This window comes from Phacochoerus africanus, chromosome 2, assembly GCF_016906955.1.
Source record: "Phacochoerus africanus isolate WHEZ1 chromosome 2, ROS_Pafr_v1, whole genome shotgun sequence".
Classification (NCBI taxonomy): Eukaryota; Metazoa; Chordata; class Mammalia; order Artiodactyla; family Suidae; genus Phacochoerus; species Phacochoerus africanus.
The window spans coordinates 279,310,309-279,324,842 of record NC_062545.1 but is presented as its reverse complement, the minus strand read 5'-3'; the positions used below and the strand labels follow the sequence as shown (position 1 = coordinate 279,324,842).

At 66.4% G+C, this 14,534-nt stretch overlaps 3 protein-coding genes across 3 annotated transcripts; 2 read left to right on the top strand and 1 right to left on the bottom strand.

Annotated features, from left to right (window-relative positions):
- Positions 1-1,559, top strand: TMEM203 (transmembrane protein 203). Its single transcript, XM_047769057.1, has one exon. The coding sequence runs from the start codon at positions 257-259 to the stop codon at positions 665-667; it is 411 nt and encodes a 136-aa protein (XP_047625013.1). The 5' UTR covers positions 1-256; the 3' UTR covers positions 668-1,559.
- A 2,124-nt stretch (positions 1,560-3,683) lies between these two features.
- Positions 3,684-11,782, top strand: TPRN (taperin). Its single transcript, XM_047769042.1, has 4 exons — positions 3,684-5,583; positions 10,923-11,184; positions 11,272-11,375; positions 11,473-11,782. Exons 1-4 carry the CDS (start codon positions 3,754-3,756, stop codon positions 11,533-11,535), a joined length of 2,259 nt encoding a protein of 752 aa, XP_047624998.1. The 5' UTR covers positions 3,684-3,753; the 3' UTR covers positions 11,536-11,782.
- A 1,123-nt stretch (positions 11,783-12,905) lies between these two features.
- Positions 12,906-14,527, bottom strand: SSNA1 (SS nuclear autoantigen 1). Its single transcript, XM_047769059.1, has 3 exons — positions 14,388-14,527; positions 13,710-13,909; positions 12,906-13,444 (listed from the first exon to the last, which is right to left on the bottom strand). The coding sequence occupies exons 1-3, from the start codon at positions 14,437-14,439 to the stop codon at positions 13,337-13,339; spliced, it is 360 nt and encodes a 119-aa protein (XP_047625015.1). The 5' UTR covers positions 14,440-14,527; the 3' UTR covers positions 12,906-13,336.
- Between the last annotated feature and the right edge of the window lie 7 nt (positions 14,528-14,534).

Here is a 14,534-nt window from a genome sequence, read left to right as displayed (position 1 = left end):
CCTAGGGCTGCGCCCGGCGGGGCATGGCGTCCGAGCGCCGCGGGCGTCCGCTGGCGGCCAGTGTCGGGTCCCGGGCTGGGGCTTGGGGGTCGGCGGCGCGCCGGGGCCGAGGGCCGGGGCAGGTGGGGGCCGTTCGCTGCCTCTCGCTGGCCGCGGCGCCGACGGGGGCAGGCGCCAGCGAGGTCCGTGAGGAGTGGAGGCCCAGCCCTGAGGTTGGGACGCTCTGCCGGGCCGTGGCCCGCGCTCAGCCGGCGCGATGCTTTTCTCGCTCCGCGAGCTGGTGCAGTGGCTGGGCTTCGCTACCTTCGAGATCTTCGTGCACCTCTTAGCCCTGTTGGTGTTCTCCGTGCTGCTGGCCCTGCGTGTGGATGGCCTGGCTCCCGGCCTCTCCTGGTGGAACGTGTTCGTGCCCTTCTTCGCAGCGGACGGGCTCAGCACCTACTTCACCACTATCGTCTCCGTGCGCCTCTTCCAGGACGGAGAGAAGCGGCTGGCCGTGCTCCGCCTTTTCTGGGTCCTCACAGTTCTTAGCCTCAAGTTCGTCTTCGAGATGTTGTTGTGCCAGAAGCTGGTGGAGCAGACTCGGGAGCTCTGGTTCGGCCTGATCACGTCCCCGGTGTTCATTCTTCTGCAGCTGCTCATGATCCGTGCCTGCCGGGTCAACTAGCCTCGCAGAGGATAAATTAGAATGCTGGACCCCAAGCTGAGGTCCCACTTGTACTGCATCAGAAGTCTGAGTCTGACATCCAGCTTGAGCCCTGCCGAGTGCCCAGTTTTCTCTCTTCCAGTCATGTCTGAACTTGTTCCCTCAGCAGGGCTGAGAAGAGCAGCCATGATCCTTGAAATGTACTCCCTCTTCTTTCATGTTTTGAATAGCTAACTTTGAATTGAGATTCCCGAGAAGGGCCCCAGGCCACACAGTACTGAACACCTCTGACAGGTGGAAACTACATGTAGGCAAAATGCTCTGATCGGCTCTGAGTACTTTCATGGATCCTGGGGAGGTACCCCCTGTGCAAAGGCTGCGAAGCTGGACTCCTAGCTTTCCTCTGGCCAGCAGCACTGACCTGAGCGCCCCCGGCCCCAGCCCCAGCCCATCCAGGAGAAGACCTCCTTCGATGCTTGAGCTCTGGAAAGTGTAAACGTGCTTGTGTCTCCTCCCTGGTTTCCCTGGGGAGGACAGGCCTTCTTCATTCCAGCCCAGGCAGACAGGAGTACGTTGAATAATCACGACTGGAACCCTATTTGGAGTTCTCCACATAGCTGTGTGCTTTCCAGGCACTGCTTGGCTTCCTGTCCCAGCAGATTGCAGTGTCGTGACTTGTGCATCACCTTGTGGCCGGCCCCGTTAGCGTACCTGAGACAGATGTAGGCCTTCCTAGGGGACCAGGGAGAGGACCAGGTACTCTGAGGCTCGTGGGCATTGCGACCTACAAACGAGAAGTCTGCACATGGTCTCAGCCCATGCTTGTTGGCCTGAGGGCTTTGGTGTGGTGTCAGTCAGTCAGGTGCCAAATGAGAACATCTGCTGAGATGAAAATAAAAGAATGTTTTGCTGATGTGCACAGTGGTTGCTTGACCTCTCGATGGTGAAATAAGATGAATGCTGAGACGCCCCCTGCTGCGGGGTGCAGCAGGTTACAGAGCTGAGGTTGTAAGGGGGGCTGGAACTTGGCAGAGCTTCCTGGGCCGGGGGAGTGGTGGTGGTTCCCTTGGGGAATCCCAGATTCTGCCTGGGGAGGCAGGGGGTAGTCAACACAGGGTGCACTCGGGTTGAGAACCTATCAAGAAGTTTGTGTGGCTTCAGAGTCTTTGTGGGCCTTGCTGAGCTGCAGAGCAGGGGTTGGCAGACTATGGCCTGGGGCCTGTTTTTGTACTGCCCATCAGCTAAGAATGACGTACATCTTTATAGGGTTGTAAAAACAAAGAGGCACGTGCCAGGATGGGAATGTGGTCTGCAGTGTACAGGGTCTCTCAGTCTCGGCACTATTGGCCTTTTGGGTCGGATACTTCTTCGTTGTGTGTGCATGGGGAGTGGCTGTCCTGATCCTTGTCGAGTGTTTAGTGGCAACCCTGGCCTCTACTCACGAAATGCCAGTGGCACCCCTCACTTGTGACAACCAAAAGTGTCTCCAGACATTGCCAAGTCTCCTGGAGGACAAAGCTGTCCCTGGTGAGAACCACTGGGCTAAAATATTTACTGGCTGGCCCTTTACAGAACACGTTTGTGGACCCTTTTTCTAGCGAAGCACCTTTGGGAACTTTTCCCACGTGGCCTGAACCACTGAGATGCTTGAGCTGGAAACTGGTCGTTTGCCCCACAGCCTCAAAAATGTCTCTTACCCAGGATCCGCGCAACGTGTCGAAGCCAGACAAGCTGACCGTTGGGAGTGGATTTCTTTTTAATGTTCTTTTCAGGTTGTGTGTTTTGGTGTCCCTCCGCTGTATTCTGGTAGTTCAGAATGAGGTAATCCTGTCGACCTAGAAGTGATAAGAAGGCCTAACTTCTTTGGAAGGGTGGTTTGAGGCGCGTCCTGAAGGGACATCTGGGCTCTGGAAGGCAGAACTGCAGTTTCTTCTCTCTAGATGAATAGATTGGGCTGTTGGAGTGCTGTTAAAGTAGTGGCAGCTACAGACTGCCAAGGGCCCCAGGCGCTGAGCCGGACACCCCCAGGTCGAAGCCTGCCCCTGGATTTTGCAGAGCTCCAGGTGCTCTTGGAGCCTGGTCCCTGAAAGGTAAGCAGTGTGCGACGCAGTGGTGTCATTACTGGACAACTGCTGACGTAGGGCAGGTGACGTTGTCCTTATCTACGGCCACCTTCCCCCTCTCTCCTTGGCACCCACGGGCACTGTGGGTGGGCACTGTGCAGCCCTCCAAGGGGAGTAAGCTTCCTCTTGGCAAGTAGGCAGAGAAGCTGTGTTCTCAGAGTCAGTGGCGCCCATACCAGCCTTGGGACGGGCGGTTCCACACGTGAACGGAGTATACGCTCTGACTCGAGGTTCTGTCTGCGTTGGAGAGCTGTGGGCCTGCTTCCGTGCGGGGAGGGAGCCCCCTTCCTCTGTACCTGCTCACGGCTTCCGCACTCCCCTCTGTGTTTGGTGGGCTCTGGGCGTGAGTGGAGTTTCCACTACTCCTCTGAGCAACTGAGTGGATACTGGGGGCGGCAAGAGCTAGGGACTCCCGAGAAAGCAATTCCTCATCACCGGATGGGGCCCTAGCATTGGCATCCCCCAGAAGTCCAGCGGGGGACAGAGGACTGCAGGTGGGCAGTTCCCGGACCATGAGGCAGGTGTGCAGCCGGTTCCCTGCTCACGGAAGCTTCCAGCCCTGGGTTGGCTCTTCCTCCATCGATCTTCCCACGGGGGTAAGGCAGACCGGGACCTGCTCTCCCCGGGCTCAGTCCGGTGGGGGCGGGGGGCTGGCCGAGGGAGCAGAGGCGGAAGTGGGGGCCTCCGAGGAGCGACCTGAGGCGTCGGGGGCGTGTCCGAGAGGGCCTCGCCAATGGGGGCCTGCTGCGGCGAAGGCCACTGTCCACCGGGGCTCGCGGGTAGGCGGGGTCGGGGAGGGCGCCCTCCAATCAGCACGGCCCGCCGTCCTTCCCTGCCATAGGTGGGGCCGCCGGGCCCGGGCGGGTCTGAACGGACCTCCTCCAATGTGCGGCGGCCGGGAGGGCGTGGTCGCGGCGCGAAGGCCGGCGGCGGGCGGTGGCCGCAGTTCCCGGCCCTCGCTGGCTCCGGCGGTCGCTCTGCAGCATGGCCGGCCTGGGGCGGCCGGGCCCGGGATCCCGCACCGCGATGCCCGCCTGGAAGCGAGAGATCCTGGAGCGGAAGCGGGCCAAACTGGCGGCTTTGGGTGGGGGCGCGGCGCCGGGCGCCGGGGCGGGCGCGGCGGAGCCCCCGGGGCCGGCGGCCGAGCGGCTGGTGCTGGCCGAGAGCCTGGGCCCGCTCCGCGAGAACCCGTTCATGCGGCTCGAGTCGGAGCGGCGGCGTGGAGCGCGGTACGGCGGGGGCGCGGGCGTGGCGGGGCAGGGGGCGCGGCAGGCGCCGCCGCTGCTGGAGCTGTACCGCTGCGTGCCTGGCGTGCGCACCATCCGCGCCGACAACATCCTCATCATCGAGTCGGCGCCCGGCTTCCCGCCGGCTCCTGCGCCCGAGCCCGGCCCCGGCCCGGGCCCGGCTGCCCGCATCCGCGCCGCCGAGGTGCTCGTGTACGAGGCGCCGCCGCCTCCCGGTCGCGTCAGTCGCCTGCTCCAGAAGTTCGACCCGCCGGCCGCGCCGTGCCGCCGCGGGAGCCCAGAGCGCGGCCGCCCAGCGCCGCCGCCCTCCCCTGGCCGGTCCGTCCCGCGCGTGGGCGAGCGCACCGCCTGCTTCAAGCCGGAGCCCGAGCGCAGCGGCTCAAGCCCTGGCCCCGGACCCCGGCGCAGCGACTTCCTGCACAAGACCGGCAGCAACTCCTTCACTGTCCATCCGCGGGGCCTGAGCCACAGCGCAGGCACTCGCCCACTCCCCAACGGGCCCGCGGCCCCCGATCCCCGGGCTGGCGCTGCCAACGGCCTGGCGGGCTCTGCGCCTGGGCCGGGTGAACGGAAGCCAAAGGTGGAGGTGGCGGAGGCCCCTTCCCACCCGCCCCTCAGCCCCGGGACCCCCAGTGCCAGTCCAGCCGCACCCCTGGCCTTGCCCACTCTCAGCCCTGCCAGTGCCACTCCCAGCCAGCGCCAGTGGGTCTCTGCGGCCACCAGCGCCAACGACTCCTTCGAGATACGGCCAGCCTCCAAGCCCGACATGGACACCATCCCCTCTGAGGACCTTCAGGCCCGGGCCCTGGCCAACCTTCGCATGAACTCTGGAAACTCTTTCGTGTTCATCCCCAAGCGCAAGGCCTCTGGGACCCCCCCTGCGGAAGGGAGGCAGTCCGTGGGGCCTCCGGAGGGAGAAGCTGGCTGGGCTTCCCTGCGGCACCAGGAGCGTGAAGCCCAGCTGGTGCCTGGAGCGGATGGTGTGTGTGCCGGTGGGAGGAGCCCTTTGGGAGTCGAGCAGGGGGGCTGCCCTAGGCCAGCCACTGCCCTTGTGGACCAGGCCGTTAGGTGCCAGCGGCCCTCCTCCCCACCACCGTCTCCACTGGCTGCCACTGAAGCTGAGCCTGCCCAGGGCTTCAGGGTTCCCAGCTTGGCCAAGAATGGCAGGGAGTCTGGGCGGCCAGGGCTGCCAGTCACCTTCATTGATGAGGTGGACTCGGAGGACGAGGCCCCCCAAGAAGCCAAACTGCCCTGCTCTGGGGCCAGTGTGCCTCCCCAGTGTCACCCGCATCCCTCTGGGCCCGGGCACCTGGCAGAACTCCAGCACCGAAGTGGCAACACCTTCACAGTGGTGCCGAAGAGGAAGCCTGTGGCCCTGCAGGCCAATGGGGAGGCCAGGCCAAGGGAGGCCGAGGAAGAGGGGTCGGGTGGCCTTTCAGAGCCCCCTGCTGCCCTGGGACCCTCCCTGAAGAAGCGCTACCCAACCGTGCACGAGATCGAGGTGATTGGTGGTTATCTGGCTCTGCAGAAGTCCTGCCTCACCAAGGCTGGCTCCTCGAGAAAGAAGGTCAGTGGTGCGGACAGAACCCCCAGCAGGGAGGCCGGGGAGGTGACGGACGGGTCACTGAGCTCCTTGTTCCCAGGACACCTGGCCTGCGTGTGGGACGGCTTCTCCTTGGACCACAGGAGAGCTGGGCTGGGCGGCCGTGCCCACCCCAGGAGAGGTTGAGCCAGGGGAATCTGGGTTCCAGTGGAAGCCCAGGGACCATGGGGGCAGCCTGCCTGCTCTGTACCTTGAAGGGCTGGTGGGGAGGGTCAGTCCAGCCAGCGCCGCGTCTGACCGTTGGGTTTTGTTTGGTTGCGGGAGAAAGAAGGCTTTATTCTTGCAGCAGGTAAGGAGAGCCCAGGCTCTTTCCCAAAGCGGCGTCCCAGGGACTTCCCTTCGTGGCTCAGCGGTGATGAACCCGGCTAGCATCCGTGAGGAAGCGGGTTCAATCCCTGGCCTCACTCGGTGGGTTAGGGAGCCAGCATTTCTGTGAGCTGTGGTGTAGGCCAGCGGCTATAGCTCCGATTCGATCCCTAGCCTTGGAACTTCCATATGCTACCAGTGTGGCCCTAAAAAAGGAAAAAAAAACGAAAACCAAAAAAACCCCATGAAAGCAGCATCTCTAGCTCTCGCTTCTTGTGGCTGTGTCTGGATTTGGCTGGGCAGGCCTGTCCCGTCGTGGGTCCTGCTGTGGGCTCCACCCTGGCCTGGCTTTGAGTAGTGGCCTGGCTTGTTCTTCTGGAGTCCCGACTCTCTGGTAGCAGGTACTGGCACGGAAGTGGAAAGAGCAGGGGGCCTTTGATTTGGGCAGAGCCACACCTCCCCCAGGGTGCAGTATTGGGTGCCGGGAGCCATGCACGGGAGGGCTCTCGGCTCCCCGGAAGGCATACTGGCCCGAGCTTGGCAGGACGTGGTCTCCTGCGAGTGTTTGTTGAGCACCTAGTGCGTGCCAGGCCAGGTCTGAGCCTAGGCTGCGGTGCTGGGGGACGCTCCTGGCTGGGAGGCGAGGCCCATTGGAGCTTTCCTGTCAGGGCTGCTTTGTGGCCTGGAACCCTCTGCCCACAAGGAAAAGTTCTTCAGATTCTTCCCGGTCATTCTGGCGTCTAGCACCCAGCACCCGTGTCTGGCCCTGGGGGCAGATTCCAAGGCCGGCCCCATGTGACTCCCATCAGCAGGCTCACTGGGCAGGTGGGTGCACCTCCCCCTGGAACCAGGGTGGTGGCTGGCGGGCTCTTCTCTGCTGGCTCTTGGCATCTCGGCTCATTCCTGAGGCCACCTCTGCCCCCCAGTCTCGGTTTCCTTGGGGCAGTGGGGGGCGGTGATGTGCCTTGTGTCACAGAAGCCCCCTTACCTGCGGGCCCCCGGTGCTAATTAGACGTGTCTTCCTGCCCTGGGAGGGGCCTTGGCACTGCCCTTCCTCCCTCCCTCTTCCTCTCTGTGGGCGAGGACATTGGCTCTCCTGCCGGCTCCATCTGCCGGCCAGGCATCCACGCCCGTCTCCCACAGCGCTTCCGGGCTCCGGCCCCACCTCGCCCCACCCTATGTGCTGCGCCTCGTCCTCTGTTCCACGCTGCGGTCATCCAGTAGCCAGGGTCACCAGCCCCAGCCCCGTGCTCGCCCTCCACCCTGTCTGCTCCCTCTGCTTCCTGACCCTTGACCCCAGCCACCCTGGAGGCAGACACTGGCCTCTGGCAGTGGAAGTGATGGCAGCTCCCTGCTTCGAGATGAAGATGCGGGGGGTGGCGGGAGTCACGGAGCTTGTGGGCCGGGAGCTAATGGGCTGCGCTTCAGAGCCCCTGCCCTCACCGGGCTGCCATGTGCTGTGAGCCTGCCTGCTTCCTGGGCTGGGGGGCTGCAGCCCACAGCCTGTCACTCCGGCCCCAGCTGGGGCAGAGCTGTGCGCGTCACTGGGCTGGGTCGGGGGTGAGAAGGCCTGTGGGGGCTGGGGGATGCGGAGGGAGGAAGCAGGCCCTGGCCCGGATGAAGAGGCGCTCGGGCCAGCCCGGCCGCCATCTCCGTGCCAGCCCGAGGGGTTGGGGGTCCAGATGGAGAGGCCTGGCCACGGCCCTGCCAGAGCAGCAGGACCTGCCGGGGTGATCTTCTGCCTGGGCACGCACCAGCTGTCCTGACCAGGAAGAGCTGAACGTCCGTTGGGTGGGAGGGAGGCTGGGACCGCCCAGCCCTTCAGAATGACCTTGGGCTACCTCTCAGCTCTGCCCGTCCCCTGTCGTCCCACTTGCCTGCTGCTCCCCAGGCCCAGGGCCGCTGGGCCTCTGGCCAGCCGCGGTTTGCATCACTGTCCCACCTTCCAGGGGTGTGGGGGCCTGGAAGCCAGTGGGAACTTGGGGACCACCCAGGGCAGTGGTGGGAGGTGCTGGTGCCTTTGCCGGGGGAGGGGGGTGGGGGGCAGAGCCTGGCTCTGGTTGTCACCTCACTGCTGGTGCTGTGCACTCTCCTGGCCTTGGAGGGCCGGGTGATGGGGGCACCGAGCCAGCCAAGTACCGGGAGGCATGCCTGGAGGGCACACGTCCCCACTTAGTTATCTCTGCCTCTCCTGTCCTCGATGGTCCAGCGGTGGCTGCCTCCACGGGACATGGTGGCCACGCCTCCTCGCCCCTGCCTGGCCCTCAGGCTGTCCTGGCGGGTGGGGCCATCCAGCAGCTCTGCACACCTGCCTTCCCTGGGGCTGGCGCTCCGGGCCTCTCCCCTTTGTGAGGTGCCAGCTGGCCAGGCTCCTGCCTGTCTGGCCGGTCCTTCTCCCCCCTTGGTCCTCCTCGCCTTCTTTCCTGCTGGTTCCTGTCTAGCCCAACGGGCCTTGTCCCCAGGGCTTGAGGCTCCACACCCCTCGCCCTCGTCTGCCACGTCTGGTGGTGGTATTGCTGCGCTCAGGGGCCTGCCCCCACCGTCCCTCCTGGTGGGGCCACTCCTGCCCGCTCTGCAGCTCTTCCTGCAGGTGCCACCCCAGGTCTTTCTAGAGCCCAGGGACCAGTGGAGCAGGCCCACATCTCCCTCCACTTGGCTTCCCCGCTGGCAGGGTGGCAGCCCTTCAGGGGCCATGTGGGCTGGTCCCGCGGCCCCTGGAACTCGGGCTGAGTGGGGGATGGGAGCAGGCAAGCCCGCGCTGGGGCGGGTGGGCTGGTGGGGAGAGCCAGCTCCCAGCCCAGAGTCCAGGGTGGACGCCCTGCAGTAGCCGGCGCTGGGTGTGCACGGGCGGGGTGCGGGGCACAGGGGGCCCTCTCCCCGTGGGAGGTGGGAAGGAGGCGCAGCACAGCGGGCAAAGTCCTCGAGAGCCAAGTGGCCAGGTGTGTACAAGTGCCAGCCCCTGGCCACACCCGCTCCCCCCCAGCTGAGTCACAGGGTGTGCTGTGACCCACACGGACCTGCACTCACAAGGAGGGCGGCGGGAGGTGGGATGTGACCGGAGCCCCAGGCCCCGGCTGGGGGCGGACAGGCCTGGGAGCACCGCCCGGCCCTGCCTGGCCAGGCCGTGCCAGGCTCGGTGTCTGCTTGCTCCCAGCCCCCTCTGTGCGCCCGCGAGGAGCTGGTCACGCGGACTGACGAGGCCGTGCTAATCCGGCGGCCCGTCCCTCGTCTTCAGCAGTGGGGGCGGGGCCAAGCCGGGTCCCCAGAGCCCCGTGTCCTCTGGGGCCGTGGGTCAGGGGAGGCCCCATCCTGCCCAGGGCTCCTCTGTCCTCCAGTCTCAGCGCCAGTCCCGCGTGGGGGACAGGTGGCCCCTCCCCAGCAGGCCGCAGGACTGCCCTGCAGGCCCCTGAAAAGTTCCCACAGCCTTCCAAGCGGGACGCCCCATCAGGAGCAGTCCCCAGGCCGGGTCAGGCTCCTGCCAGCGAGGAAGCTGAGTGGAGGAGGGTCCAGGCCCGTTCCAGTGGTCTCTGGGCAGTGGATGGGCACCCTCGGGCTAGGCCTCTGCCCTGTTTGGTCTCCCCGGGGCGGGGGGGGGGGTTCTGTCTGGGAACCAAGCAGGGTGTGGACAGAAGCACCCATCTCCATCCACCCTGATGGTGGCCTTGCCTGTCCACTCGTGACCCTGACCGCTCGTCTGCAGACGGTCGGGCGGAAGGGAGCTGCGGCCGGGCTGGACTTGGCCCGCAGGCGTCTGTGAACCGTGCTGAGGTGAGGGGTCCGGGAGCTGCCCTCGGCTGTGGGTACCCTTCTTTCTGGACACCGGCTCGGCAGGGCAGTGCCTCCTGCTCTGGCCGGCACTGTGGTGTCCCCCGAGGCCAGGGTCCCTCTGCTGCCCAGTGTTGCAGGCCCAGCCCTCCTTCAAGGCCCCTCCTCGTCCCTCTGGCCCTGGGCCCCGAGCTCTCTGCCCGGGGGCCTGGCTCCGCCCCTGGCTCCTTCCAGGGGGAAGAGGAGGAACTTGAGCCGCCTGCCGGCGTCCTGTGCCCAGGAGTTTAATATTTCGAGCTCCAGCAGGGCCGCTCCCATCTGCCGCAAGGGCGGCTCTCATGTTTATTATTACTAACCCGCCGGGCCTGGCTGAGCTCTGCTGAGCAGGCCTTGGGGGGGCTGCGGCTCTTGGGGGGGGCCTGGTCCTGGGTCGCAGAGGGTGAGGAGTCCGACCCTTAGCGCCCGCAGTCCTTCTGGTGCCTCGTCTGCATCGCCCCTCGGCTCGGCAGCCCGGTCTGGGCTCTGAGGCCTTGTGGAGACACAAAGGATTTGCCTGGATCCTGCAGAGCGGGCGGGGTGGACGAGGGCCCTGTGGGCAGCCTGACGCAATCTGTGAAATGGGGTGGCAGCTCTTGGTGCCCCCTTCCTGGCGCTGGCATGTGGCCACCACCTGGCTGGCACATGGGCCCTTGGGTGTGCCTGGCGGAGCAGTGGGGTCCCTGCTGCACTGGGCGGGCAGCAGCGTCCTGGTGCCCAGCTGGCGGGGACAGGAACTCAGCTCTGGAGAGGCCCCAGCCAGCAGGAGTAGCTGCCGGAAGCTGAAGGATGAGCCCCACCCCCCTCCCCGACTCCCTGGAGACACGGGTCCCCCCAGAGATGGGCTCGCCGGGTGCAGCTGGACCCCACTCCTGCCGTGGAGCCACTGGCTGGTGCCCGGCTCCCCCGAGAAGGCAGCCCTGCAGCCCCGGGAAGCGGCTCTCCAGAGGCTTCTGGGAGGGGGGGGTCACTCAGCGGGGTGTGATGGGGCCTGCAGAGTGAGAGCGGAGGTCTTCCCTGATGGGGGGCAGCCCCCTCGCGCTCGGAACCTCCCAAGGGCCGGTGGCGTGTCCTAGTCGTGCCCTGGTCTAACCCGGCCCCCGCGGGGTCGTGGCCGCGCTGGCTCGGGCCGGGCTGGAGGAGCCCCGGCGGGCGGCCGGGTGGCGGGGCCGGGCTGACGGGCCTTCCGCCCCCAGATGAAGATCTCCTTCAACGACAAGAGTCTGCAGACCACGTTCGAGTACCCGGCCGAGGGCTCCCTGCAGGAGGAGGAGGCCGAGGCGGAGGAGAGGGAGGCCGAGGCGGAGGACGACGAGGACGAGGACGAGGAGGAGGGCCCCGGCCCCGGCCCCGGCCCTGGCGGGGCAGCCGAGAAGCCCTTTGTGCTCTTCCTGCCCCGCGCCTCGTTGGTGAGCAGCGCGGGGCCCGAGAGCCCTCGGCTGCCGGCCGGCCGCTCAGGTGAGTGCCCCCGCCTGCTGGGACGGGCGACGCCGTGGGCAGCCTGGGCACGCGTCCACCCGTCCCCCTGTGCCCCTCGGCCCGCAGGCCTGTCCCACTACACGCCGAAGCACTCCGTGGCCTTGAGCAAGTGGCAGGAGCCGGCGGTGGCAGCGGCGAGCACGGTGGAGCCCCCGGGCCCGGAGGTCATGGTGAGCAGGGGCCAGGGGGCGCGGCCTCAGGGGGCGGGGGGGGGTGGTGTCGCTAACACCCGGATGAGCGCCGTCTGATGCCCGCGTGTCCCCTCAGCTCACCCCCGCCAGTCCCAGCGACCTCTCCGACTTCCGAAGCGAGCCAGCCCTCTACTTCTGACCCGGCCCTTCCAGGACGCCTCCCACGGCCGTTCCCCGCCCTGGGGCCTCACCGGCGGGCCGGCCCTCGGCCTGGCCCAGGGCGCCCGGGGCTGCCTGTGGCCGCTGCTGCGTGTGTGTGTGTGTGTCGTCGGGGCTGACAGGAGGCTGAATCCCGCCACCTCCCCCGTCGGCCACTCCCTTTGTGATGAATGGGAGTCTCTCTTCTGCCCGATGATGGACTCAATAAACAGCATTGGGTGAGGCTGTCTCTGCCTTCCCTGCGTGGTCCTGGGCCTGGGAAAGGGGGAGCGGGGGGCCAGCAGGGCGGCACCACAGTGAGGTGGCCACCCACACGGGCTGTGATGAAGGCCCAGCGGGGCCTTCTGTGCCAGGGGGAGGTGGCCCCGGCAGTACCTCCAAACGTCAGTCCTCGTGACCCAGGCTCTCCCCACCCCGGCTGGGAGAGGGGCTCCCCTTGTCCCCAGAGGTGGCACAGTGGGGGCTGTGGTGGAGGCAGGGCTCTGGAACCGTGTGCCCAGGGGCTGGGGCTCTGGCAGTTTCCCTGAGGGGACAGGAGCCTGGGGTAGGCAGAGCTTGGAGGGCCTCGGCTTCTGCTTGGACTGGAAGGGTCCCTGCGCCACAGGGCCCTGCAGGAAGGCCGCGGCAGGCAGACCACTCCCCTGGGGCGGGGCCAGCAGGGAAATCGGATGGGTTTAGAGAGGTGGCGGACGGAACCGCCGCCCCCAGGGAGCAGGATGGCCGCCCTGGGGAGCCAGGCCACCCCGGTGCAGCAGCCAATGCAGGGCTTTTCCTCCTGGAGAGACACATCTGGGAGACACCCCGGCCAGGCCTGGGCTGGAGGAAGGCATTTTCCTGGGAGCGGCGGGCCCAGCTTTCTCCAGACTCGGTCAACAACACGTGCTTCCCAACCTCCAACCTCCACCCCACCCCCAAAAGGACAGACAGGTGAAGAGAGAGGGACCCGGAGGGGACTCGGGATGAGAGCTGGGCCCCAGGCAGTGTGACCAGGGAGGGTGGGGCAGTCAGCGGTCAGAGCTGGGCTGCAGCCCTGGCCGGGGGACCTGGCCCCAGGAAGAGTGTCTCCCTGCGCCAGGCCGAGACCACGGCCTTCCCTGAAGCTGGGCTGGGTGCTGGGCTTGGGGAAGGGGTCAGCAGTCCTGAGGGGGAAGGTGGGCGACAAGCGTCTCGGGACATGCTTAGCGGCACCCCTAGCGGTCCCCAAGGCCAGCAAGGCCAGTCACAGGGAAAGTCATGCCAGGCCCTCTCCTCGCCCGCTCACAGAGGAGCCCCACTACAGCTCAGCAGGGGTTTGTGTTCCGGCTCAGGGTGGCCAGCAGCCCCACCCAGGACACAGGCGGCAGGGTGGTGTGTATCTTAACAAAGACAACCTTTATTGACGTTACGGCCCCAGGGTCAGCTCTGAGGTGAAGGAGGGCCCTGGCCCCTTCCCACTTGCCTGGGCACCTGCTGGCCAAGTGATAAGGTGAGGGTGACATGGTGCCGAGACTAGAAGCGGGGTCTTCCCTGCAGCCCAGGGGTGTGTGGGGGCCCTCAGAGGCCGAGCAGAACTGACCGACCCAGAACCTGTGTGAGCACAGGGCCAGGACACCCAGCTGGTGAGCTGCAGCGAGGCCTTCCTTGTCACCCAGAGCCAGTGGTGGCTGGCAGCTGCCTCTCGGCACCCAGGACAAGGACAGAAAGCAACCGCTGCCGTGAAGAACAAAGAGGCCGTGAAGACTTGCTGGAGGCGAAGCCCTAGGTGGGCGCGGTGGAGGCGGGCCCCTCTGCCCGCGGCCTCGTCAGCTATCCTTGCCTCCACTGCTCTTCTGCTCTGAAGCTGTGGCCTTGGTCAGGTTCCCTGCTTCCCTCTTCAGAACGCTAAGCAGAGTCTGCGAGCTCTCCAGGATCTGGGAGCAGAAACGCCAGTGGTTACACCATCCCCCCTCTGGGAAGCTCCCACAGCCCTTCCCTGCCAGGGCCCTTTTCCTCCTGAGTCTACCCTCCGCTCCCTGCCGAGTCGCTCTGGCTCCTGCTGGTCTTAGGGAGTTACGCAGGAAGAAGTACCGTCCAAGCCACGCTGGCAGCTGCTCTGTCACTCCACAGTGGGCCCTCGGCCTGCCTGTCGGTGGGCCCTTCTGGGACTTGTCCCAACATGCAGGCCCCAAGTCCCACCTTGAGGTAGGCGGCCTCTGTCTCCGCGATGGTCCGGTCAAACTCGTTACGAGAGGCGATCTTTCGGGCCAGATTCTCGTTGACTCGGGCCAGCTTCTCGGTCAGCTGCCTCACTTCATTCTGCAGCCGCTGCTTCTCATCCTCCTCCTGCTGGATCTGTCGACACAACTCTTCCCGCTTCTGACACAGCTCCTCGATGCCTGGGGTGGGCCGAGAGGGGCAGGGGCTGTGGGCCCAGGGCAGGCAAGAAGGCACCGCCCCCCACCCCCCAACTCGGAAGCCCGCTGCTCGGTAGGAGAGAGAAAGGCAGCGGAGGAGCGGCTGCCGGCTGGGCCACCTTCCGCCCGAGCCAGGCCAGTGTCTTACGTCCCGGGGGACTCAGGGTTAAAGAAGGCACCGCACCAGAACCCTCGGCGCGGGGCTGGGAGGCCGTGCGTGCTCAAGCCGCTCGTCCTTCGCTCGCTCCACAGATACCAAGCGCCCGGGGCGGGCCCCACACCGGGGCTGTGCGCCGGGCAGGTCCGACGGCGCTGGCGCCGCCCGGACCGGGACAGCCGCTTACGGACTCTACAACACACTCGGCCGCGCGCTGCGAGCCGACCACCGCCCGGGCCCTGCGGGCCGGCGACGCCACGCCCTCCCCGCCAGCCCAGGGAGCCCCGCCGCGCGGCCGCGCACATTTGACCAGCTCGTTGTTGTAGTTCTGCAGCGCCGCGCCCTGCTGGGTCATGGTGGCCGTCCGGGGTCCCGGCCGCTCCAACCGCCGCTACCGCATCCCTGCCGGCGGGCCCGGATTACGTCACCGCCGCGCGCGCGCGCCCAGCC

Coding starts and splice junctions, on each gene's coding strand:
- SSNA1 (XM_047769059.1), bottom strand. CDS start 14,439: ATGACCCAGCAGGGCGCGGCGCTGCAGAACTACAACAACGAGCTGGTC. Junction 13,910..14,387: donor CAACAACGAGCTGGTCAAAT/GTGCGCGGCCGC, acceptor GGCCCACCCCAG/GCATCGAGGAGCTGTGTCAG. Junction 13,445..13,709: donor CAGAGGCCGCCTACCTCAAG/GTGGGACTTGGG, acceptor TTCTGCTCCCAG/ATCCTGGAGAGCTCGCAGAC.
- TMEM203 (XM_047769057.1), top strand. CDS start 257: ATGCTTTTCTCGCTCCGCGAGCTGGTGCAGTGGCTGGGCTTCGCTACC.
- TPRN (XM_047769042.1), top strand. CDS start 3,754: ATGGCCGGCCTGGGGCGGCCGGGCCCGGGATCCCGCACCGCGATGCCC. Junction 5,584..10,922: donor CTGGCTCCTCGAGAAAGAAG/GTCAGTGGTGCG, acceptor TTCCGCCCCCAG/ATGAAGATCTCCTTCAACGA. Junction 11,376..11,472: donor CCCCGGGCCCGGAGGTCATG/GTGAGCAGGGGC, acceptor GTGTCCCCTCAG/CTCACCCCCGCCAGTCCCAG.